General features: G+C 40.7%; 1 protein-coding gene across 4 annotated transcripts in view; it reads right to left on the minus strand.

Annotated features, from left to right (window-relative positions):
• Positions 1–25,708, minus strand: part of LOC117515299 (monoacylglycerol lipase ABHD2-like) — a 39,258-nt gene extending 13,550 nt beyond the window's left edge. The window contains exons 1-7 of one of the 4 annotated variants that reach the window (XM_034175792.1): positions 25,609–25,671; positions 25,234–25,328; positions 21,504–21,589; positions 17,506–17,709; positions 7,025–7,200; positions 6,675–6,842; positions 1,011–1,194 (exon numbers count right to left, since the gene is read on the minus strand). In XM_034175792.1, coding sequence (XP_034031683.1) covers positions 1,011–1,194; positions 6,675–6,842; positions 7,025–7,200; positions 17,506–17,693 — 716 coding nt within the window. In that variant the 5' untranslated portion in view covers positions 17,694–17,709; positions 21,504–21,589; positions 25,234–25,328; positions 25,609–25,671. Of the gene's footprint in view, positions 1–1,010; positions 1,195–6,674; positions 6,843–7,024; positions 7,201–17,505; positions 17,713–21,503; positions 21,590–25,233; positions 25,329–25,608 lie in introns of all 4 variants that reach the window. The other 3 variants (XM_034175790.1, XM_034175793.1, XM_034175791.1) reach the window with 3 other exon arrangements.
• Positions 25,709–25,922: the final 214 nt, after the last annotated feature.

A 25,922-nucleotide genomic window follows, 5' to 3' on the forward strand; every position in this document is an offset into this window, starting at 1 on the left:
CCCTTAAATGGACTAAGCGGTAGAAGATGAATGAATGAATGTTTCATTTTATATTTTAACAATAAATGAACGGATAAATTTCTCCAAAAGGAGATAAGGAGACGTGGTCAAGGGAATGATGACAAAAAACACAAACTAATGAACATAAATTGAAACAAAAACAATGCAGCCGCACTATGTCCTAGTAGCACAAGTCAGGGAGATGCCCAAAGACACTGACCAACTGGTCAGTGACAACAGGGAAGGGAGAGGAAAACAGAAAAATAATATATAATATGATATTTTTAATATTTATTTTATTCATTTTATGTTTTATACAGGTAGGTTACAGTACATTTTCAATTTGGAGGTTTTGCGCACATTGTCTATAACATTTTTTTTTTTTTTTAGAGTGAGAGAAATGCTGAATAAATGCATTGTGTAACTAAAAAAAATAATCGTTTGAATAATCATGATTTCAGTATTTACCTAAATAATCGTGATACTGATTTTTTCCATAATCGAGCAGCCCTAATCTACCACCACTCTTTTTGGTGTTTTATTACATGCACATCTGTGCAATAATTTTACTCTGTCTATACACATTTAATTATATTTCTATTTTTACATAGTCTGTTCACACCACTATTTATGCATTCACCAGCAAACACTGCAATATACTTTAGTCACCTTTCTTTAATGTAAATATTTTTTCTTTACTACTGTACGACTTTGTGCTGCTGCAACAGTGACTTTCCCTGCTGCGGGATCATATTAGCTTATCTTATGGCAAAACCTAAATTGTTAAAATCTCAGTCAAAAATTTCAGATTTGATTATAACTGAGTGTTATTTTTACATGCATGGTGTTAAACTATGCGCAGCGTCTAAGTTGTTTCTGAGATCTGACCATATGTCACTGTGGACTGAACTGATGGGGCGTACGGAGCTGCGCTCTTCGATGACACACAGTGATTTTGCTGAAGGTAATTTAACACACAGACAGGGTTCTGTTGCTGCAGTTCAACCAACCTGAGCGCGCTGTAACCCTGACAGACGCTGACACAGCAGAGCACTTGGTCCTGATTGGATCGCTTCTCACCCAGGAACTTGCATGCAATGTTTCCTCCCAGACTGAAGCCCACAACCACCAGCAGAGTCTGTGGGAAGGCACATTTGATGTATTCCACCATGGATGCAAACTCCCACGTGCAACCTGAACAGAAGAGACACACAAGGATGGAGTCCTGATACAGTTCTCTCATTCATTCATTTCCAGTTAAGGCACTTGGTTTGGGGGAGGGGGGGGTCACTGGGTGAGAAGCATGGTTTTAAACACCCGCACTGACCTGCCATGAGAGTCAATCCACGCTGCCCGACCCACAAAAATATACAATGATTTATGACCTAAACCTGACCCATGGGGGGGAAATCGCTCTCTCTTTCTTTCACACATACATGCACGTGCAAAATCTTGATGTCTGGCACCTTAAAAAAAATTAGTTTTTATCTTAACCAAAACTAACTAGCTATCTAGTAAATGCATTATAATCAGGGGTGCAGATAAGTGGTACGCAGGTACGTAACAAAAATCAGGAATGCATAATGACACCTGTGTTCCTACCTGCCTTTGCGTACTTGATCGATCATTTAATCTAAACCTTCATCTCACGTTGCTTGTCAACTACTGTCAAAGACAAGCAACAGACATTAAGCAGTTACGCTGCCGTTTCGTCACCTACAAAGAAATGCCAACTAGAGCCTGAGACGAACAAAAAACCTTTTTCAGAAAAGTGGCTCCAAGATGTGCAGTAGCTTGAAGCTAATGATGAGTGCACTGAAATGTGGTGTAAGATTTGCCACTCACATCTAGCAGACAAAACAGGTGTGTTTTATAAAGGCTCAAAGAATTTCAATCTTCCTTTATTTGACAAACATGAAAAGAGCGAGGAGCACACACACGAATGTGGCTCAAGCTATTGCTAATAAACAAGTTAGCTGAGAAGAAATGTCCTATTGTCCACTTACCAGATGTTGAGACAAGCTGAATGAAGAACAGCGGCAAGCTCTGCTTAATATTTTTCTGCTCGCCTTCCATAAATCTAAACATGCACGTCCCCCTGTCTTCCTATTTTAAGGATGTTCCTTTACTGAAGCAGGTAGGAGTAAATGTTGGAGCTGTGTATATCATTCATGTGAAGGCGGCACACAGGATCATCACTCACACCATCAGCGGGGAGTTATGAGCCAAGTTGCAGTCTGTTGAATTTTTGGGGGTGCTTTTTGATGGATGTGAGGACATCACAAAAACTGAGCAGGAAATCGTTTGCACTCAGTCTGTGTCCAGCAACAGAGAGCTTACCTCCGACTTTCTTGAACTGACTGAACCGGGTTCTCACCAAACCACACAGGCTATAACAGACGGACTTATGAGACTTTTCCAGGACACAGGCTTGGATGACTGGACAACAAAAGTTGGTCGCTGTGTGCACAGACAAGGCTGCTGTCAACGTTTGTATGTACAATGATGTTGTACCAAAACTCTGGCAACTTGGTGCAGTTGGAGACAACGTTATATACATTGTGTGCACGGCACACACTCTGGAGAATTGTGCAAAAATCAGCTGATTGCAGCGTTCCTTGCTGTGAGACATTTAATCGCTCTGTGGTCAAGCTGCTATGGGAAAATGGGATCTCCTTTGTGAAACTGGGTAAGTTTCATAATATCTGATGGTCTGCATGGAGGCATAAAACACTTAAAAATATCAAGACTATTGCCAATAAATGCAACTGGCTCAGAGTGATAAGAGACCTGCAGCATATCTGCACAGAACCTTTTTCAGTGTTTTCTGTGAGACATGCTTGACAGTGGCAACATTTTGAAGACCACATCCATTAGGTTTCAGAAGGAAAATCTGACTACTGGAGAATGTAAGAATGAACTCATGGTGGCCATTGAACAGTTCACACTTCAGCTTGATGTTGTGAAGGCCACAGGGCACACCCACAACGTTTCTAATGCTGATGCTGACAGAGACGAGATAAACTCACTCGGAGTTAACTGAAGAGTTTGAAATCAGATATGACTCCCTCAAGTCATGTGATCATTTCTTAGTATTTGATCCTTCAACATGGCTTCAGGAATTGCAAGAGCTCCACAGTTTTGGAAACACTACAGTTTGCAGCATTCTCAAGAAATATGAGGCCACCTTGCAACTTGACAAAGACACCAATGTGACAGAATGGATGCGCTTAAAGCAGGGAGGAAAATGCCTGGGAGCCTCTTCTGTGTGTGACTTGGTCCAAATAGTACATAAAAGTAACCCAGACACTTATTCCAACATCAACAAAGAGGTTAAGCTATCTCTTACACAGCCTTTGAGCAGTGCAGCTTGTGAGAGAGGATTCTCACATCTCGACATAATAAAAACCAAGTACAGAGGGGGAGGTGATGGTCTAGTAGTTAAGTGTTGGGCTTGAGACCAGAGGATTCTTGGTTCAAATCCCAGCCTGATCGTAAAATCACTAAGGGCCCTTGGGCAAGGTCCTTAATCCCCTAGTTGCTCCCGGTGTGCAGTGAGTGGCTTGTATGGGAGCACACTGACATTGGGGTGAATGTGAGGCATTATAGTAAAGCACTTTGAGCATCTGATGCAGATGGAAAAATGCTATATAAATGCAGTCCATTTACAAATCTCGTCTGTCACCTGCTTGTCTTTCAGCCCTGATGCACATTCACCTCTCAAAGTAGACCACAGAGACATTTGAACCAAAGCAAGCTGTCGACCTGTGGATGGAGACAAATAAACGAAGGTGCTTCTGCAGCATCTTCATCATCTACCACGCAGGAAGCTGAAGCAGAGGACAGTGGAGGCGACACTGAGGAGGACAGTGAGGAAGACTGCACTTACTGTATTAAGACCACGCTACATACGGAGAGAGTACCAAACACCATCTCCTGGCACTCACTCGAGTAACTCACTGAATAAGTTATGTGCCCCCTGCTTCTAATTTATATTTCACAATTAGGATTGGGTGCAGAGAGATTTGTGAGATGTAGGTTATTTCTAGAGCACAGACCTGACACATTTTTTTCATGCATGCTTCAAGTGGCACACAGCTAAAATAAATAGAAAACTATCTGGAAACAGTCATTTTGACACCATACCAGCTGCATTAAATAACCAGAAATAGTTAAATATAAAAATATGTTAAATAATTAACATATTTTATTGGGGTTTCAATGACTGGGAAAGAACTCCCAGACATTAAAAATATAAATACAATTTTTGAAAATTTTTTCAGTGACTGAAAAAAAAGTCATGCGACTGTTGTCCGGTTACAAGAAGTTATTTTCTGCTCGTTTCCAGTGCGCTTTAACTACACCCACATGGAGCTCTGAGACCCACAGGATCTGCATTATAAAAATAATTAACAAAATAAATGCTGATGGCGAGTCTATATGTATTCATACAGTTATATTTGAAAGTTTATCTATTTTGAAACACAACATGAGGTGTGCTATCAGCTAGGTGCCGTTGAGTGACGACTGTCTGAAATAAATCAATCAAAAAATAAAAATGTATGTAAAACTGTCACAGAAGATGCAGAGGGAGGAATAAAAAATATTATTATGGACAAATGATGTGACAAGATTGAGCAGAGATACAGCACAAACGGGGCAGTGAATGGTTTGCAGACTAAGTCAGAGAGGGGAGACAAAGATAAATAGGACGCATGCAGAAGAGGGACGCAGGGTATATCAGGAGAACGATGCTGAGGGTGGAGCCACCAGGCAGGAGGAGAAAAGGGAGGCCAAAGGTGAGGATTGTGGATGTGGTGAGGGAGGACATGCAGGTGGTTGGTGTGACAGAAGAAGCTCTATTTGGAGAGAATAAATCATTCTAGAATAATTATGGTATAATTAGGGTGATTTTTTTAATAGGAGTGTGCATGGAAAATGTTTTTATAAAAAGCTGAAAAATGACTTTCTACTCTGCTAGGTACTCTCAACAAGGCACCCATTTTTGGCCAACTTCATCCTTTCTGTGTATGTAAACTTGTGTCCAAAATGGTCGATGCATCAATCCAAATTAAATATGTGAGCGAGGAACAGCAAATAAAATATGCACGTATGAAAAAACGTTGCGATATTTAATACTAAAGCCCCTGTCACACATAGCAAGAATGTGCAAGAACCAGCCCAACACAGCAAATATTTCCATAATCCGATGCGGTCGGGAGGAAAAGAGGTGTGGTCAGCAGTGTCAGAACGCATCCAGATTACTTCATCCACACCTGCACTATGGCATCCAAAGCACATGTAGACGACCATAAAAGGCACTGAAGACTGCCCGATGTCCAAACGTCTGGATGGCAAACATGGGATCAGAGTGGGAGGCAGCGCTGTGTCCCGGCCACACTATTAAACTGAACACTCCATTTTAATACAATAAGTTAATTTAACTCAAAGTGTAACTCAAAAAATTATAGTCACTCATTTCCATTAATTAAACTAACTCAAAAATGAATTGTTGTCAAGTGTTGGTGATGCATTTCCAGTGCATTCCATTCACTCATTTTAATCGAGTTTGTGTAACGGAGGCCAGCAGGTGTCGCTGTGCAGATGTAGTTAGTAAACCTCACTCCCAACAGCTCAGAAGAATTCTCTGGTCACAAGGCTCTGAGTTTTAGCCTTCTGGTTCGAGAGTTCGACTTCCATGCCAGAGATCGTGAGTTCGCATCCTGAGGGGACTGAATGGGCGGAGTCATAACAACAACGCAGAGTGCAGCCGCTGCATTTATACCATTATGAAAAACTGCAAGTTCTGTTCATGGGCTACCATTTTTCATTCTTTTGTAGTCCTTTTAGATTAGTTTTTTAGAAAGTAGATTATTGTCAACAAGTAAACCAAAGAATGCATCAAAAAATTTAATCCATAATATAATGCAAATTGTTTAGGCAGAAATTTGTCATGTTTTTATTGAAAAACATAAACTAGATTTACATAAATTTGATTAACTATAAATTGTTACTAAAACTTTAATAATTAAATTGTTGATAATTATTTTATTTACATTGGCAAACTCAAATGGTTTAAGGCATTTGGTTTCCTCAAATGGTTTGAGTTCAACTAACTCAGTGAGTTTTACAGTGCAGTACTGAACACCGCAGTACCAGATATTATTATACGTGTGCAGGTCATACCGGCAGGCTTTGCCGTGCCAGATCCATTTCAAGGTTCCTTTGGATGTGCTCAAATCATTTCGGATCCTGTTTTTTCCGCCATCAGAATATGTAAACTGTGGTCAGATGGTCTTCAGATTGCACATGGACTGCCGTCAGTTAGGTGTCCTATCTCGATGTTCATCTCTTTTGAACATGTGCATCACACTCAGGTCGTCGGCCGATTTTGACCAACTGTGTGGACTCTCACATATGGCTGTCAGAATGTTTTGGAACTGACAACCCACACTGTTCAGATGTGCTCCGATTCGTCAATCTGACAACATTCTGCGTGATTCTGGCTATGTGTGACGTGGGTATAAGTATGTTTGGTTAGATGAGTTAATTGTTGTTACAACATCAACTGTCTCCATGAGCCTTTAACCGCTTCACAAACGTCAGCAAACAGCTGGGGAAGCCTACATGTAAGCACAATGTTTACCAGCACCGGTGTTGTGCTCCTGTTTTACCGTAAGTGAACATGCGCGGTGAGGTGAGCTCCACGTTGGGCAGGGCTCCCAGGTGGTTCAGGACGGCACAGCGGTAACCTTGCCTCTGGGAGTGATCCACAAAGGTCCGAATATAGTGATTCTCACTGTGGTTACTGATCCCAGGACAGATAACCATGGTGACATCATCTGCATGGGAACACATACAGCATGCACAAACACAAGAAGGAGCAAATGAAGTGTGCAAGATGTTTGTGCGTGTAGAAGCACATAAATGTGATGCACCTAAAACAATTAGAGGGATGCACAGTCACATAAAACAAAAGTCAGCTGCTTTTGTGCTTCAGCAGAAACTCATTTTACAATCTCACCTCCTGTGCTGTGCTCCCCAAGTGGTTCAAAGAGGTCAAAGGTCGCTGTAGCGCCATCTTGCATGGGAAGAGATTTGCGGAGTCCGCAGGGTGTTGGAGTGTTGAAGCGGCCCATCTTACCGTAGATTGCGGTCTGCAGATGACCGCTCTTCCCCCACAACAAAGGAGGAACATACCTGTTAATAAGCATCAACACTTTATTAATTATTAAATCCCAAAGACGATACCGCCACCCTGAACAAGAGTCAGCACATCACTCACTCACACACACACACACACACAGCAAAGAGTTTCTGTGGATATCCAGTTCTCAACCTTCAGATCTGATTCATCCAGAGATAGTTAAAGAGCAACCTGCAGGTTAAATTTTGCTTTTGTTTTCATATTTCTGTACTACATAGAAGCATTTACATAACAGGTGCTCCAGTTTCACTGTCTCATAAGGTACAATACCTGTGTCCAAAACACAGACAGCAGCTACAGTCAGGCACGCAAATATTAAATATGACATCGACCTTAAAGGGCTTTACAGCCATTTTTATACAGAGTCCCTCTATTTCAGAGTCCACACCTAACTGGACAAAGGTACATAATTATATTGCTGAACCTGCGATAAAAATCCTTTACAGTCAATGACCACCTAAAGTCTGGAACGCATGACGATTATCGAATGCTGAGTTTCCTCCCTTGAGATGCTTCGCCAGACCTTTACTGCAGCCTCCCTCAGTTCCTGCTTGTTTGTGGGTCTTTCTGTCAACAGTTTGGTCTTCAGTCAGTCAAAGGTTGCTTTGTTGGGCTGAAGTCAGGAGACTGACTTAGCCATTCAGAATATTCCATTTCTTTCCTTTGAGAAGCTCTTTAGTTGCTTTGGCAGTATGTTTGGTCATTATCCATCTGCACTATGAAGTACTGTCCTATGACTTTGGCTGAATCTCGGCAGATAATTTAGTCCAGCACACTTCACAATTCATAATGCCACTTCTATCAGCAGTCACATCATCAGTGAAAGGCATCAAAGGGCTGGTGGATACCCTGAGCTCTCGACACACCACAATGTAAATGTACAAGTAAATATACGCAGTGTGTGTCTGTAATGGTGTTTCTGAATATGTATGATGAGCATCATATGACTTCCTTGTGCCATCATTATGCAATCATTCATACCAATTAATATTCCTGTTTACATGTTACATAGTCTGATTAATAACTCACAGCTGCATTATGTGCACCATGATTTGTGTGTTGTGAAGTGCTAGTGAAACTCCAATAGGAGGTCATAGTCCGATTAAAGTGTTTACATGTCGACAATGCACCTCAATAATCATAATAAGATCCAAATAGTCCACATGTTCTAATCGGATTATTGCTTACCCTGACTATGACCTTAATGTGGTGAAGGTAATCAGAAAATGCTGTTTACATGGCAGTGTCTTACAAAGGATATGGTCTTAAGCAGATTAAGATCAGAACATTACGGTCCAACTAAATGCAGCCAATCACAATTTTTTTTTTTGCTCAGAAACAAGGGGGTGCATACAGTACTAGAAACTGCCAGATGTGATTTTCCACCACTACTGGACTTCTATAAGGCCTTCCTTGGAGTGGGTCGCTATGGGGTGTGTCTTCCTGTGACTGAATAAAATGATCCTGGAGGCACACTGCCTACCGCAGATGGTTCACAGATAGATGGTGGCATCTTCAGGGATGACGGCGTGCTTCCTGCGATAACAGTTCTCTCTGGCAGTTTGAAGCTGCCTCTGCTTCAAGGTGCAGACTGCAGACTTCAGTACAGAGTGACAGAGAGTCCATTTTATGGCTGAGGTCTTCCAAGTCCCAACATTGCTGTTACAGGTCTTGAGGTTGGCCTTGAGGATGTACTTGTAGCACTTCTGCTGACTACCGTGATGGCGAGTGTCATCCTGCAGCTGCCCACAAAAGATGGCTTTGGGCATGACGTTGTTGTCTACAGTGTTGGGGAAAGTAACTTTGGAAAGTTACTTCATTAGTTAATTTTTACAGTTATATTTTACAGTAACTTCATACAGTTAGTTCATTAGCAGCTGCGGACACCTTGTCGGCAGCTGCTGAATGTAATTAATAAAGTTACTCATAATCTAATTTGGTTATTTTTAAGATTTAGTACTCAGAAAAGTAACTATTAGTTACTTTGCTGATTGCTCAATCTTACGAGTAACCAAGTTACATTACTAGTTACATTACTTATTAGTTGCAAGTTTTCTGCAGATTCTAATAAAGTAATTACATAATGCTGCTAATGAAGTAACTGCATAAAGCAACTGTATAAAGCAACTAAAAAAAGTAACTAAAAAAGTAACTTGTCAAAGTTACTTTTCACAACACTGGTTGTCTATATGCACCAGGTGGCCAGCCCAGTCTAGATGGGCTGTGATGAGGAAGGACTCGATGTCCCCAATGCAACATCTCTCAAGGACCTCTGTGTTGGGCACCCAGTCCTGGCAGCTGATATTAGTGATCTTGTGCAGACACTGTGGATGTAAATGATGAAGCTCTGCCACTTCCAGCTCTGCCTCCTGTCTTTTTTTTAGTGCTACAGTCTCTAAGCCGTACAACATAGCTGGTGTCACTGCTGGCTTTTAGAATTTCCCCTTCGCTCTTGTAGATAATCTTCTGTCACAAATCAGGTAAAAAAAAAAAAAAAAAAAAAAAAAGAGGTTACTTAGTTCCCCTTTAAGGTTAAAGTTTGTTTACTAGCCATCATGAGCATTAGATGCTTACTGTCACTGTGAGCCCGGCGGTTCTTCATCACAGTAGAGACGCATCAGCTGAGAAGGTCACTTAAACCTTTTATGCATCAAACAGAGGAATTCACCAAAAACACATATAGAATAAAGTGAATGTCAAAGGACAACCACAGCACACTCATTACATCACTGCAGGAGGGTTCAGTGTCAGCTGAGGTTGTAGAGTAGTTCCAAATGTTAACAAATAAGCCCCATGAGCTTGTAGATTAGTTATATGTACAACCCCTGGCAAAAATTATGGAATCACCGCCCTCGGAGGATGTTCATTCAGTTGTTTAATTTTGTAGAAAAAAAGCAGATCACAGACATGACACAAAACTAAAGTAATTTCAAATGGCAACTTTCTGGCTTTAAGAAACACTATAAGAAATCAGGAAAAAAAAATTGTGGCAGTCAGTAATGGTTACTTTTTTAGGCCAAGCAGAGGGAAAAAAATATGGAATCCCTCAATTCTGAGGAACAAATTATGGAATCATGAAAAACAAAAGAACGCTCCAACACATTACTAGTATTTTGTTGCACCACCTCTGGGTTTTATAACAGCTTGCAGTCTCTGACGCATGGACTTAATGAGTGACAAACAGTACTCTTCATCAATCTGGCTCCAACTTTCTCTGATTGCTGTTGCCAGATCAGCTTTGCAGGTTGGAGCCTTGTCATGGACCATTTTCTTCAACTTCCACCAAAGATTTTCAATTGGATTAAGATCCGGACTATTTGCAGGCCATGACATTGACCCTATGTGTCTTTTTGCAAGGAATGTTTTCATAGTTTTTGCTCTATGGCAAGATGCATTATCATCTTGAAAAATGATATCATCCCCAAACATCCTTTCAACTGATGGGATAAGAAAAGTGTCCAAAATATCAACGTAAACTTGTGCATTTATTGATGATGTAATGACAGCCATCTCCCCAGTGCCTTTACCTGACATGCAGCCCCATATCATCAATGACTGTGGAAATTTACATGTTCTCTTCAGGCAGTCATCTTTATAAATCTCATTGGAATGGCACCAAACAAAAGTTCCAGCATCATCACCTTGCCCAATGCAGATTCGAGATTCATCACTGAATATGACTTTCATCCAGTCATCCACAGTCCAAGATTGCTTTCCTTAGCCCATTGTAACCTTCTTTTTTTCTGTTTAGGTGTTAATGATGGCTTTCGTTTAGCTTTTCTGTATGTAAATCCCATTTCCTTTAGGCAGTTTCTTACAGTTCGGTCACAGACGTTGACTCCAGTTTCCTCCCATTCGTTCCTCATTTGTTTTGTTGTGCATTTTCGATTTTTGAGACATATTGCTTTAAGTTTTCTGTCTTGACGCTTTGATGTCTTCCTTGGTCTACCAGTATGTTTGCCTTTAACAACCATCCCATACTGTTTGTATTTGGTCCAGAGTTTAGACACAGCTGACTGTGAACAACCAACATTGCGTGATGATTTACTCTCTTAAGAGTTTGATAATCCTCTCCTTTGTTTCAACTGACATCTCTCGTGTTGGAGCCATGATTCATGTCAGTCCACTTGGTGCAACAGTTCTCCAAGGTGTGATAACTCCTTTTTAGATGCAGACTAACGAGCAGATCTGATTTGATGCAGGTGTTAGTTTTGGGGATGAAAATTTAAAGGGTGATTCCATAATTTTTTCCTCAGAATTGAGTGATTCCATATTTTTTTTCCCTCTGCTTGGTCTAAAAAAGTAACCGTTACCGACTGCCACAATTATTTTTCCTGATTTCTTCTAGTGTTTCTTAAAGCCAGAAAGCTGCCATTTGAAATGACTTTAGTTTTGTGTTATGTCTGTGATCTGCTTTTTTTCTACAAAATTAAACAACTGAATGAACATCCTCCGAGGCCGGTGAGTCCATAATTATTGCCAGGGGTTGTAGTATTAGATAGACAGACAAGGATCAGAATGAATATACTTTGAGCAGCCAAGCAGTTTGAATGGTGTTGCTCCTTGTAATCATAAAGAAACTGACAAGGATCTTTCTGCAAACCTGACATGCTGTAGCACACAATGATAACATTCTCATGATCAAAGCCAGTGGCACAGACGTTCTTGTCACAGCACTGTAGGAACTTGTTCTTGTAAAGCTGTTCATTGCATTTAGTCAATAACAGAATCTGAAGTGGATTCTTATACATACACGAGCTCAGTACCTCAGTTGGACCAGAGAAAAGTAGAAGCATTCTTTTTCCCCCCATGCATTTGGTTGGACAGTCCTTCATGGGAAAAGGAAGAAAACTGCAGGGCAAACCTGCGAAGTATATCCCGAGGCCTCGACTGTCTTTATGAAAGTCAGACAGTATCCAATAGGAAATCAAGATGAAGATATGAAGGTCATGGAAATGTTTGTGGTCACAATGTACAGCTGCAGGAGTTGATGCAAGGCTGGTCTTGTTTGCTCAAACGCAAAAGACTGATGATGCCATTCCTCCAACTCTCAGCATCCTGCGCATGCTGCTGACCAGGCATATGGGGCCAGACACCAGTGTGCCAGACTAATAGCCATTGTTCTGCTGAATGGGGACAGAAGAAGATCATCTGGACAATGCTTCGAGCAGCTGCACAGAGTTGTCAACAGTTGACCAAGTGCAGCTCCAAGGCTGAATGCTGTGGTAGGTGGTCTGCCATGCACCACTTTGTGGAGCTGCAAATCTGAGGAATAAGCCACACTACTATCAACAGACAACTACACTGGAGACTAGCAGGTGACACAAATGACACATGCAAACACAACACATATGGGTGATCAGCATTTGGTGCTGTTTGGACATCATTATCACTTTTTAATTTTCTGAAGGCAAAGTACCCTGTTCCTGGTAAATGATACACAGATTTGATCGTGTAGTAGTCTTGAAGATGCATTTCACTTGTAAATAATGAACATAAAACTTTTGCTGAATTGTAAAGTGTCTTGCATATTTGTCTGATTTTAAGCATGTGTGTTTGTTTGTTTGTTATTTTTTCATTGCAAAAAAACAAAATACTAAAACGAATAATCAAAAAAGACCCCTGAAGATCACAAGAGTTGTAAATTAGTCTTCTTTTATGTCCAAAAATGTATAAGTGTCTATGTCAATCATTAGCAGTCAAAATAAGGTTTCAAGGTATGAATAAAAATGGGTATTTACACTGGAAATTGTGGCCACTTTGAATTTTTGAGTGGCTAATGGGCTTTTTCAAAAACGTTACTTCAGAGGAGTGTCCACATCAAATGTGGTGCTTGTTTTACTAAGTGAATGATTTTTCACTTATCTGCTGTGATATTACACATCTGATGATACAGTACCAGATAATAAAGTTAACTCTATTTCCCAAAATTGAGCAAAAACCAGCAGGTTGATGTTTTCAACATTAATATCAAGACTAATTCATAGTACTTGAGTCTAAATCTGGGAAATATACAGTGAGGAAAATAAGTATTTGAACACCCTGCGATTTTGCAAGTTCTCCCAATTAGAAATCATGGAGGGGTCTGAAATTTTCATCTTAGGTGCATGTCCACTGTGAGAACATAATCTAAAAAAATATCCGGAAATCACAATGTATGATTTTTTAATAATTCATTTGTATGTTACTGCTGCAAATAAGTATTTGAACACCTACCAACCAGCAAGAATTCTGGCTCACACAGACCTGTTAATTTTTCTTTAAGAAGCCCTCTTATTCTGCACTCTTTACCTTTATTAATTGCACCTGTTTGAACTTGTTACCTGTATAAAAGACACCTGTTCACACAATCAATCAATCACACTCCAACCTGTCCACCATAGCCAAGACCAAAGAGCTGTCGAAGGCAGAGTTCTCAAACCACTTCCAGAAAGGGCCGAGAGGGTGCAGGCTTTCTGTGCAACCACCCACTCCAGCAGGTGATTTCACTGATTAACTGATTTCACCTGCTCAAAGTGATGATAATTAGTGAAATCACCTGCTGGAGTGGGTAGTTGCACAGAAAACCTGCACCCTCTCTGCCCTTTCTGGAACCTGTTTCAGACCTCTGGTCTAATGACACCAGGGACAAAACTGCAGACCTGCACAAGGCTGGGATGGACTACAGGACAACAGGCAAGCAGCTTGGTAGAAGACAACTGTTATGATTATTTATTAGAAAGTTGAAGAAACACAAGATGACTGTCAATCTCCCTCGGCCTGGGATTCCATGCAAGATCTCACTTTGTGGGGTAAGCATGATTCTGAGAAAACTCAGAACTACACAGGAGGACCTGGTCAATGACCTGAAGAGAGCTGGGACCACAGTCACAAAGATTACATTAGTAACACATGATGTTGTCATAGTTTAAAATCCTGCAGGGCAGCAAGGCCCCCCTGCTCAAGCCAGCACATGTACAGGCCCATTTGAAGTTCACCAGTGACCATCTGAATGATCCAGAGGAGGCATGGGAGAAGGTCATGTGGTTAGATGAGACCAGAATAGAGCTTTTTGGAATCAACTCCACTTACCATGTTTAGAGGATGAGAACAACCCCAAGAAAACCATCCCAACCATGAAGCACATCATACTCTGGGGGTGCTCTTCTGCAAAGGGGACAGGACAACTGCACCGTATTGAAGGGAGGATGGATGGGGTCATGTATTGCGAGATTTTGGCAAACAACCTCCTTCCCTCAGTAAGAGCATTGAAGATGGGTCATGGCTTGGTCTTCCAGCATGACAATGACCCCAAGTGGCCTGGCCAGTCTCCAGACCTGAACTCAATAGAAAATCTTTGGAGGGAGCTGAAACTCCAAACCTGAAAGATCCAGAGAAGATCTGTATGGAGGAGTGGACCAAAATCCCTGCTGCAGTGTGTGCAAACCTGGTGAAAAAACTACAGGAAACGTTTGACCTCTGTAATTGCAAACAAAGGCTACTGTACCAAATATTAACACTGATTTTCACAGGTGTTCAAATACTTATTTGCAGCAGTAACATACAAATAAATTATTAAAAAATCTTACACTGTGATTTCTGGATTTTTTTTTTTTAGATTATGTCTCTCACAGTGGACATGCACCTAAGATGAAAATTTCAGACCCCTCCATGATTTCTAAGTGGGAGAACTTGCAAAATCGCAGGGTGTTCAAATACGTATTTTCTTCACTGTAGCTAAACACGTTACATAGAGGTGTCTTTATAAAGCTTCTTTTCACACCAGTTCAGGATACACTGAGAACCATCTTATCTGGCTGATCTGGTGGAACTTTACGTGCCGGCCCGTGCTTTGCGGTCACAGGATGCGGAACATCTGTGTTCCCAGGGTGAAGAAGAAGTCAGCAGGTCAAAGAGCCTTTTCGCATCGTGCACCCACCCTGTGGAACAGTCTATCTGTGACCGTGAGGCAGTCGGAGTCCGTGGACATTTTTAAGTCAAGACTGAAAACCTATTTTTATTCTCTTTCTTATGAATAGTTTTTATTTTTTAATGTTTTATTCTTTTGTTTCTGTTTTTAATCATGTATTTGAATTTTTTATTCATTTTTAATTATTTATTTAAATTTTATGTTTGTTTCATGTAAGGCGCCTTGAAACGGCTTTGCTGTGATTTGGCACATTATAAGCTAATTAAATTGAAAGTTAACATTCTACAATTATTTATTTTTTTATTTAGTATCTGTTAATTCTTTTTTTTTTGGCCCAGTTTGCCTGAGGAAAAGAGCCGGCTAATAATTATGCACACCTTGATCAATCAATCAATCAATCAATATTTACTTCTATAGCCCTTTTCAGCAGCCAGATGGTGTCAAAGTACATTATAGTAAAATCAAGATCAAGAATTCACAAAAATTAAACAAGCATACAATAGAATTAAAACAGCAATATACAGTTATATGCAAAAGTTTGGGCACCCCTGATAATTTTCATGACTTTCCTTTATAAATCATTGGTTGTCTGGATCAGAAATTTCAGTTAAATATATCAAATAGCCAATGAACACACTGATATTTGAGAAGTGAAATGAAGTTTCTAGTAGTTACAGAATGTGTGCAATAATTATTTAAACAAAATTAGGCAGGTGCATAAATTTGGGCACCCTTGTCATTTTATTGATTTGAACACATGTAGCACTAATTATTGGAACACAGAATTGTTTTGGTAAGCTCACTGACCCTTGACCTCCTTATAAAGGTGAATCCAATCATAAGAAAGGGTATTTAAGGTGGTCATTTACAAATGTTTCTCCTCTTTGCATCTCTTCTAATGAGTGGCAACATGGGAGCCTATAAGCAACTCTCAAATGACCTGAAAACAAAGATTGTTCAACATCATGGTTTAGGGGAAGGATACAAAAAGCTATCTCACAGATTTCAGCTGTCAGTTTCCACTGTGAGGAACATAGTGAGGAAATGGAACAGTACTAGTTAAGGCCCGAAGTGGCAGGCCAAGAAAAATCTCAGATAAGCAGAAGCAAAGGATGGTGAAAACAGTCATAGTCAACCCACAAACCTGCTCCAAAGACCTACAACATGATCTTGCTGCAGATAGTGTCTCTGTGCATCATTCAACTATACAGCGCACTTTGCACAAGGAGATGCTGTATGATGCTGTAATGCAGAGGAAGCCTTTTCTGCGTACACGCCACATACAGAGTCGCTTGAGATATGCTAAAGCACATTTGGACAATCCAGCTTCATTTTGGAATAAGGTGCTGTGGAATGATGAAACTTAACATTGAGTTATTTGGACATAACAAGGGGCGGTATGCATGGCTGAAAAAGAACACAGCATTCCAAGAAAAACACTTGCTACCTACAGTAAAATATGGAGGTGGCTGTGTGGCCAGTGCAGTACTGGCAATCTTGTTAAAATTCAGGGTCACATGGATTCCAGTCAATATCAGCAGATTCTTGAGAATAATGTTCAAGAATCAGTGACAAAGTTGAAGATGCGCTGGGGCTGGATCTTTCAACAAGACAACCTCAAACACTGCTCAAAATCTACTAAGGAATTCATGCAGAGGAACAAGTACAATGTTCTGGAATGGCCATCTCAGTCCCCAGACCTGAATATTATTGAAAATCTGTGGTGTGATTTTAAGCGGGCTGTCCATGCTTGGAAACCAACAAACCTGAGATGTTTTGTACAGAAGAATGGTCCAAAATACCTTCAACCAGAATCAAGACTCACTGGAAGCTATAGGAAGTGTTTAGAGGCTGTTATTTCTGCAAAAGGAGGACCTACTAAATATAATGTATTTTTTTCTGTTGGGGTGCCCAAATTTATGCACCTGCCTAATTTTGTTTAAAGAATTACTGCACACTTTCTATAAATCCTATAAACTTCATTTCACTTCTCAAATATCACTGTTTGTCTGCTGTATCATATAATTAACTGAAATTGCTGATCCAAACAACCAATGATTTATAAAGGAAAATAATGAAAATTATCAGGGGTGCCCAAACATTTACATACCACTGCATACTTGATATATGGTGTTAATTATTTTAGGCCACACCCTCTCTCATTAGACAAATACATAACCTGAGAATGTTTAAATCCAATAAGGATTCAGGATGCAGAGTTTGAAAATACACAAACAAATGATAAGGTCAGAATAGTCACTTGACCAATAATAGTGCATGCAGTGGAAAATCCACGTAAACAGACCCCATAGAACAGAGTAAACAATGACCAGGCTCCACGGTGACCGCTCTATCCCTGTACATGGACTCATCATGATGAAACACTCACTCTGCGGTCAGCATGGGGCAGGACTTCAGCAGGTAGTGGCTGAGCGGTGTGTCCTGGTAGGTCAGCTCTGGTGGCGCTGTAGGACTCGTCAGGTTCAAACAGCGAACGATGACGTAGAGGACAGTGGCCACTGCTGCCAGAATCACACCATCAAACATGGCTGGCAAATCTTGGCCAAAGGTGTCCATGAGACCGTCCTCAATGCTACTGAAAGAAATTCAACGACATGAGTCAGGAGCTGGCAAGTCACATTAAAGGATTCATCCTCATATTCATGAAGAAATGAAATAGGAGATGCACTTTGAATGTTTAAGTCTGCAATCAGTCTTAGTTAGGTCAACAATTAGGTCATGTTATATGTTCAATAGTTATTAAAACGGCACAAATCTGCTAAGAAATTCTATGCCCCATCCTTAAAAACAAGTTTGTTAGAACAGCGCAAAACAACGTGCAATTCTCAGTCAGCTCACATGCATTAGTAAGTTTGCAACTATGGTGGGCATAGGCTGATGATGTAAAATCAGTCTCAGCTCAGTGCTACCACCTGTAATCGTACCACCCCGCTGAAATGTCACAAACTGAAAACGAGCACCTGAGCAAACAAAACCACCAGATCTGAAATCTGATCAATGAGAAGAGTCCCTCATGTCAAGTCGTAATTTCGGAAAGCTGTGCGTAATGCCTGTATGTCTGTTCCTAATTAGACTAATTATCTTGTAAGTTCATTAGTAATTCAAATTTATCAAATCAATGATGACAGCCTATGCAGCATCCTTTGTTCTATCAAACAAAACTGACAACAAAAATCTATCAAAGATGAGAACAGAAGAAACATTTTTGTAAATGTGGACGACAGACAGACAGACACGTCATGATCGCATTGGCTTTTTTGCCAGACAACCTAAAAAAAAAAAAAAAAGGGAGAAACTTGGATACCCGGTGTCGCCAAGTGAATGCCCCCCTCCCTAAAAATCGGTCTGTCCTGCCTTCACTGTGCATCCGTCATCAGCTGCGGTTCACCGATTATCACCTCGTTTCTACTTCAAACTGCACTCCAGTCATCATCTATCTCAGCGACAAATATCTGAAGCTTTTGTACAACAATCATTTCCACATAAATTCAGCATTATTTCATTATAAAAGCAATCAGAGCACTGCAGCTACACGAGCTGCTGACTGCTGCGTTCACTGACTGTCCGTCATTTCAAAGCGTCACTGAATATCGCCTCGTTTCTGCTCAAAGCTGACTTTAGAATTATTTAAGAGGTTTCACCTTGTCATGTGATGGTTAATAATCACATTAATCTATTTGATCGCTTTTGGGTGAAGAGACTCCATCTCAGATGTGCTGCTGTGGTCCAAAGTGATGCATGCGCAGTGGAGGCAGGGCAGACCGATTTTTAGGGGGGAACCGTTAGGTCTGTAACACCGGTATTACAGTTGGATGGGTCAGTTTATTAGATATCAAATGTTGGTGAAACAGGTTCATGTTTGATAGCTTTGTACAAAGTTTGGAGCATGAACTTCCACTCACACATCTTCGACTGCTTATCCAGGATCGGGTCGCGGGATGAAATTCTATTCATGCAATATTAACATGGAGAGTTTTTCCACTTTTAGCTTTTTTTATATATGTTTTTTGAAAACCTGGTTTATGATGTCACAGTGTTGCGTTATTTCCACACACACACACATTTTGGTTGGGGTTCACACAGACATAACCCAGCACAGCGGTGGAGTGAGAAATGTTACATCCTGTCTGGATCCAAAGTTGTGATTTTGTCATTTGCAGTAAATTTACATTAAAAAAACTTAAACCCCAATTACAGTGAGGTTGGGACGTTGTGTAAAATGTAAATTAAAAACAGAATACAATGATTTGCAAATCCTCTTTAACCTATATTCAATTAAATACACCAAAAAGACAAGATATTTAACGTTCAAACTGATAAACTTTATTGTTTTTGTGCAAATATTTGCTCATTTTTAAATGGATGCCTGCAACACGTTTCAAAAAAGCTGGTTTACCACTGTGTTACATCAGCTTTCCTTCTAACAACACTCAATAAGCGTTTGGGAACTGAGGACACCTGTAGGTGGAATTCTTTACCATTCTTGCTTGATGTACGACTTCAGTTGTTCAACAGTCCGGGGTCTCCGCTGTCATATTTGGCGCTTCAAAATGCGCCACACATTTTCAATGGGTGACAGGTCTGGACTGCAGGCAGGCCAGTCTAGTACCCGCACTCTTTTACTATGAAGCCATGCTGTTGTAACACGTGCAGAATGTGGCTTGGCATTGTCTTGCTGAAATAAGCAGGGACGTCCCTGAAAAAGACGTTGCTTGGATGGCAGCATGTGTTGCTCCAAGACCTGGATGTACCTTTCAGCATTGATGGTGCCATCACAGATGTGTAAGTTGCCCATGTCATGGGCACTAACACACCCCCATACCATCACAGTTGCTGGCTTTTGAACTTTGCGCTGGTAACATTCTGAATGGTCTTTTTCCTCTTTTGGACACAACGTCCATGATTTCCAAAAACAATTTGAAATGTGGACTCATGAGACCACAGCACACTTTTCCACTTTGTGTCTGTCCATTTCAAATGAGCTTGGCCCAGAGAAGACGCCAGCATTTCTAGATGATGTTGATGTACGGCTTTTGCTTTGCATGGTAGAGTTTTAACTTGCACTTGTAGATGTAGCGACGAACTGTGTTAACTGACAATGGTTCTCTGAAGTGTTCCTGAGCCTACGCAGTAAGATCCTTTACACAATGATGTTGGTTTTTAATGCAGTGCCACCTGAAGGATCGAAGGTCACGGGCATTCAATGTTGGTTTTTGGCTTACATGTAGAAAGTTCTCCAGATTCTCTGAATCTTCTGATTATATTATGGACTGTAGATGATGGAATCCCTAAATTCCTTGCAATTGAACACTGAGAAACACTGTTTTTAAACTGTTGGACTATTTTTTCAAGCAGTTGTTCACAAAGTGGTGATCCTCACCCCATCTTTGTTTGTGAATGGCTGAGCCTTTTGGGGATGCTCCTTTTATACCCAATCATGTCACTGACATGTATCCAAGGTGTTCTTTGAGCATTTATCAACTTTCCCAGTCTTCTTTTGCCCCGCCCCAACTTTTTTGAAATGTGTTGCAGGCATCCATTTCAAAATGAGCAAATATTTGCACAAAAACAAAAAAGTCTATGAGTTTGAACATTAAATATCTTGTCTTTGTGGTGTATTCAACTGAATATAGGTTGAAGAGGATTTGCAAATCATTGTATTCTGTGTTTATTTACATTTTACACAACGTTCCAACTTCATTGGAATTGGGGTTGTACATTTCTTATTTTTACAAAACTTATCAATGGGAGACAAAGTACAAAAAAAAAACACACAAAAAAAAAAAACACAAGACTTTACATGAGTTGAAGAATAAGGGGGAAAAAGAAACAGAAGCTGCTCTCCCAAAGAGATGATCACTGTTTATGCTCTCTCCAGTGTTTGCACATGCGCAGTGCGAGAGGTTTGGGTAAATCAGCTCGTTGATGCTTGTAGCACTGCTTCAGCAGTGTGATACCCTCACGAGGGCCGACCAGAATATCAAACAGGTTTGATTTTCATCCGACCATACGACTGCTGATCGGGAGGTGGTCGTGAGAGGTTAAAGAGCAGCTCGTTACTCCGTGTATACTACACGAAGCAGGACGCACGATTAAGCTGAAACTCGGCAAGATCCAAAAAAATTCTAGCATGAGTGAAAAATCAGCTGAAAAAGGGCCAAAACTTGCACAGTGTAAGCCCAGTTTAAGGGCCCTATCTTGAGCTATATCACATGGTGTAAAGCACATAATGCATTTGGGGCATGTACAGTACAACCACTATATTTTGCAAGTTAAGCAGCACATAATTTGTGTGCAAAGTAAAGAACGGAGTGACTTTTTAGGTTGAACATGATTTACACCAATCAAACTGTCATTTGTCCTTACCTTTAAGAGCTGGGTGAGCTGGAACCACGTTCAATGCTGTTTAGATGGTGAACTCAAGTGACAGGTATTCAGCCGAGGAAACAGAGCTGTGTGTAAAATGTCAAAGCACAGGAGCGGCTCATTTATGACAGCAGAAGAAGTTTTGTAACCATCCAAATGTGTTTACTTTTATTGCATTTGTATTTTTTTTTTCCATTTCAGTCTAATGCTAATTTGCAGGCATGCACATAACTGGTACTCATGGTGCTTGTGCATGCTAAAAATAAATGATGCACAGCAGAAAACACAAGGGAAGCACTTCATAAGAGGAAAGCAATGACTGATTGTACGAAAAGTATTTCCTTCTGCTGTGCATCAATGAGGTTTCGCACATACGAGCACCATGAGTACCGGTTATGTGCACAATCCCAGCCTGACTGGAAAATCACTAAGGGCCCTTGGGCAAGGTCTTTAATCCCTTACTGCTTCCGGTGGGCAGTGAGCCCCTTGTATGGCAGCACCCTCAAATTGGGGTGAATGTGAGGCATTATCTCTCAAGCACTTTGAGTGTCTATATAAATGCAGTCCATTTATAGGTGCATCAAGCTTGTGGCATCATATTCAAGAAGACGTGAGGCTGTATTTGCTGCCAAAGGTGCATCAACAAAGTATTGAGCAAAGGGTGTGAATACTTACATACATGTGATTTCTTTTTGTTTAATAAATTTGAAAAAAATTTACAGGAGTAGTGGCCAACTGGTCCATGCACTCTGTTTCAGTGCAGAAGGCTCCTGGTTCAAACGCCACCCCTACCACATTCTTCCATGTAATGTGGAGCTGCATCAAGAAGAGTATCTGGCGTAAGACCTGTGCTAACTCAACATGCAGATCCACCTTGTATTTGCTGTGGTGACCCTGAGTGCAAACAAGGGAGCAGTTTACTAATAAATTTGAAAAAAATGTTTTTCATGTTGTCATTATGGGGTGTTGTGGGGAGAATTTTGAAGAAAAAATGAATTTATTTCATTTTGGAATAAGGCTGTGAAGGTGAAGTGCTGTGAATACTTTCCAGATGCACTGTACTTGTCATCTGCTCACGGTGTACCCCTTATTTGATGTACTACAGTCTATATCTGTCTGATAATTGCAGACTAATTTACAGGAGATTTACAATGTGGCAAATACTGGAGTCTATTCCAGCATTCACTGGGCAAGAGGTGGGGTGCATCCTGGATAGACTGCCAGTTTACTGGGGGGCCTGTGACTAAATCAACAGAATGTTTCTGGTTATATTATGATCAGCTCACATTAATTACTACTGTGAAAGAAAAACAAATGGAACATCCAACAGTAAATTCAGTTATCTGAACACAATATGACACGTTTGACAGAGCATGCCTGTGGTTCACACGTCAGGACTCATACAAATATTTTTAAACCAGGTATTAAAAATGGAATTTATGATTATATATTTCCAACCAGCAGTGGTGGACGTGGTGACAACAAGACCGAGGCTTTGGAAAAGTCTTGGACTTCATTTACATCATTAAGAAATACAAAGACTATGGTTGTTGTTGTCCATTCGGCTGCTCCCGTTTTTGTTTGGGGTCGCCACAGCAGATACAGCCAGATCCGCACTGGTATTTGGCACAAGTTTTACGCCGGATCCCCTTCCTGACGCAACTCCAGTGTTACCTTGAGAAGCACACACAGCCGCTGGTGTTCCAAAGAGGTCTCCCATCCAAGCACTAACCAGATCCTGCATTGCTTAGCTTCTGAGATCTGACGGGATCAGGCTAACACAGAGCAGATCGGATGCGAGAAATACAAAGAGTATGGCACTGTACGGAAAATCTGTATGGAGAAGGCAGTTCTCAAAAATTAAGTGACCGTGTGTGAAGGAGACAAGTGAGGTAAGCCACCTAAAAAACACAGTGGGACAAAGAAGGATTTTCATTCAGTTATGGGAGACCCAAGCTGAAATCCAATCTGTTTTCACTGTTTGAAACTCCTTCAGAGTTACCAGTATGTTGGTTTCCCTTACTAGTCTTCTTCTTACATGATCACACAGTTTTGTTTTTTTTTCTTTGTTTGAGAACAAATATTTTGGCAAATTTCATTGAAGGTGGTACAGCTGGTGCAAGAACTAGGTGCTAGGTGGCGAGTATGCTTTAGTCGAGGATGGCCGAAGTTTACTGAGCTGCGCCCAGAACTTGCAGCTCATTGTCACTGACAACCACAGTCAGTTGCTCTGTCTCACTCACACACAGTACACACGTTTATCACGCTACTAGCATGCAGTACACTGACTACGTTTACATGCCGTTAATATTCGGGTTAAGGTCAATATTCCGGTTTCTGAATCATTAGGAATAACCCGTTTACATGCTTAAGCAGACAGAGTTACTCCTGTATACATGGTCATTGGTATCATTTGGAATATCCCCATCTAAACAGCGACGCATGGACAACGTCATGACGCAAATATGCGTCATTTCCGTTTCTTCTTCCTCTTTCTACCGTCAATAAAAGACATTAAATTCATGTCTTTCACAATACTAATGAAGTATTCAGTTTCCTCCTCGCTCCAAAAGTGTGGCGCTGTGCTGCCACATCTGGATTTCCCCATACTTGTTTACCTCTGCTTCTGTGGTGTCGGGTGGGCTGCGCGTGCCGCATACAAGTAGTTGCCGTACTCAAAAGACCAAGATTCCTTGCGGATAGGACATGCACAGAACACAAAATAATGTTCCTTTCTATGGGGATATCCCGATGCACGTTTATATGACCTGATATTCGGGTTAGAAAAGGAGTAACCCAGCGGTTTTATTCGGGTTTTGAAAAACCCGAATATGAGCATATTCAGGTTTTTGCGGGTGTTTACATGGCCGTGCGCAACTGGGTTATTGCTAATATTCCGGTTATGAAAGGATTATTGGCTGCATGTAAACATGAGCAGGGGTGGTGGCCAAGTGGTTAATGCGCTTGGTTTCAGTTCAGAAGGTTCCAGGTTCAAATCCCACCCCTGCCACATTGCTCCATGTAATGTGGAGATGCGTCAGGAAGGGCATCCGGCGTAAAACTTGTGCCAATTCAACAGGCAGATCCACCTTGGATTTGCTGTGGCGAGCCCGAGTGCAAACAAGGGAGCAGCCGAAGGGACTTACTTTATTGGCTGCATGTAAACATAGTCACTGACTGTATTCAATATGGAAACAAGATTTATTTAAAAGATATCTGATATTTTCAGTTTCTCACTTGGTATGCAGCTGCTGTATGTGTCATTTTCTAAGAAAACCTGTTTCTAAGAAAAAAATAGTCATTAAAAAAAAAAAATCACACCCCCCCCACCACTTTTTTTTATGTCAAGGATGATAAACTAATGTTCTTTATGCGGCCGGAGTGCAATTGTGTGCAGAAACGGTGTGATCTCTCACCAACAACCACACCTGCTCCTAATCCATCATCCATGCAAACTCAACTGACCATCAAGCAGGTTGTGTTCCTTTTTTAAAAATTTTTTACTGGTGTATCATCAATGATTGAATATGGTGACTTACAAAATGTTAGTGACTGTTGTTTTTGAGTTATTGTGTTAACAACCTGGAAGGAATGTTTTTACAAATTTCTACAGCTCAAAATTCTAGTGTCACGGGTGCTCAGGTTTTGCAACAAACACACCTTCATAGAGATGGACTCATTCTATTAACTCATTTTAGAGGCTAGTTTTTCCAAAGAATATAATAATTACTTTTTATGATGGGGGCACGTAGAAAAGTGATGTCATATAGAGCTTCGAGTTTGAACTTTGTTTGGCTTCCAGCTGCTTTACTCTGTAGCAGATCGCTGAAACAAGACAAAAAAAACAAAAACAAAAAAAAAAACTACATCAGGACCAAACTAGATTAATCAAAACCTGTACAACAGATAGAATACAAACAGAATATATAAAATGGAAATAGAAGAGAAAAAAGTTTCGGGCAGTATTTAGTCAAAAGTAACGTTTGTTTACGGCTGTTTTTTTTTTTTTCCTCCTCTCTTGCTGACGTGAGGTTAAAATAAACCTTTTAAGAAACACAAGCGCTTGTCAGACACACGTTAAGTTATAAAACGGTTTCAGTCCTACCGTGGACTTTGTGGACTCCTCCGTGTCCGGACTCGATCCTCTGACCGACCAGCACACAGCACCTGATGCATTTACGGACTCTCTCCAAGCTCCGACTTCTGAAATTCACACATAAATACACACAAATAAAACCGACTGGTGAGGAAAACAGGCATTTCTCCTCCGCTTTTATTTATATTATTTCGTCGTGTTTTGTCATTTTGAAGTCATAAAATATTAAATATTGACTCAGAAATGCACACTTTCTGAATCACTTGTTTAAATTCTTGTATTTCCGACAGTGCGGGAAGGCTGCATGTCACATTACCACTTCC

The sequence above is a fragment of the Thalassophryne amazonica genome, chromosome 8 (assembly GCF_902500255.1).
Source record: "Thalassophryne amazonica chromosome 8, fThaAma1.1, whole genome shotgun sequence".
NCBI lineage: Eukaryota > Metazoa > Chordata > Actinopteri > Batrachoidiformes > Batrachoididae > Thalassophryne > Thalassophryne amazonica.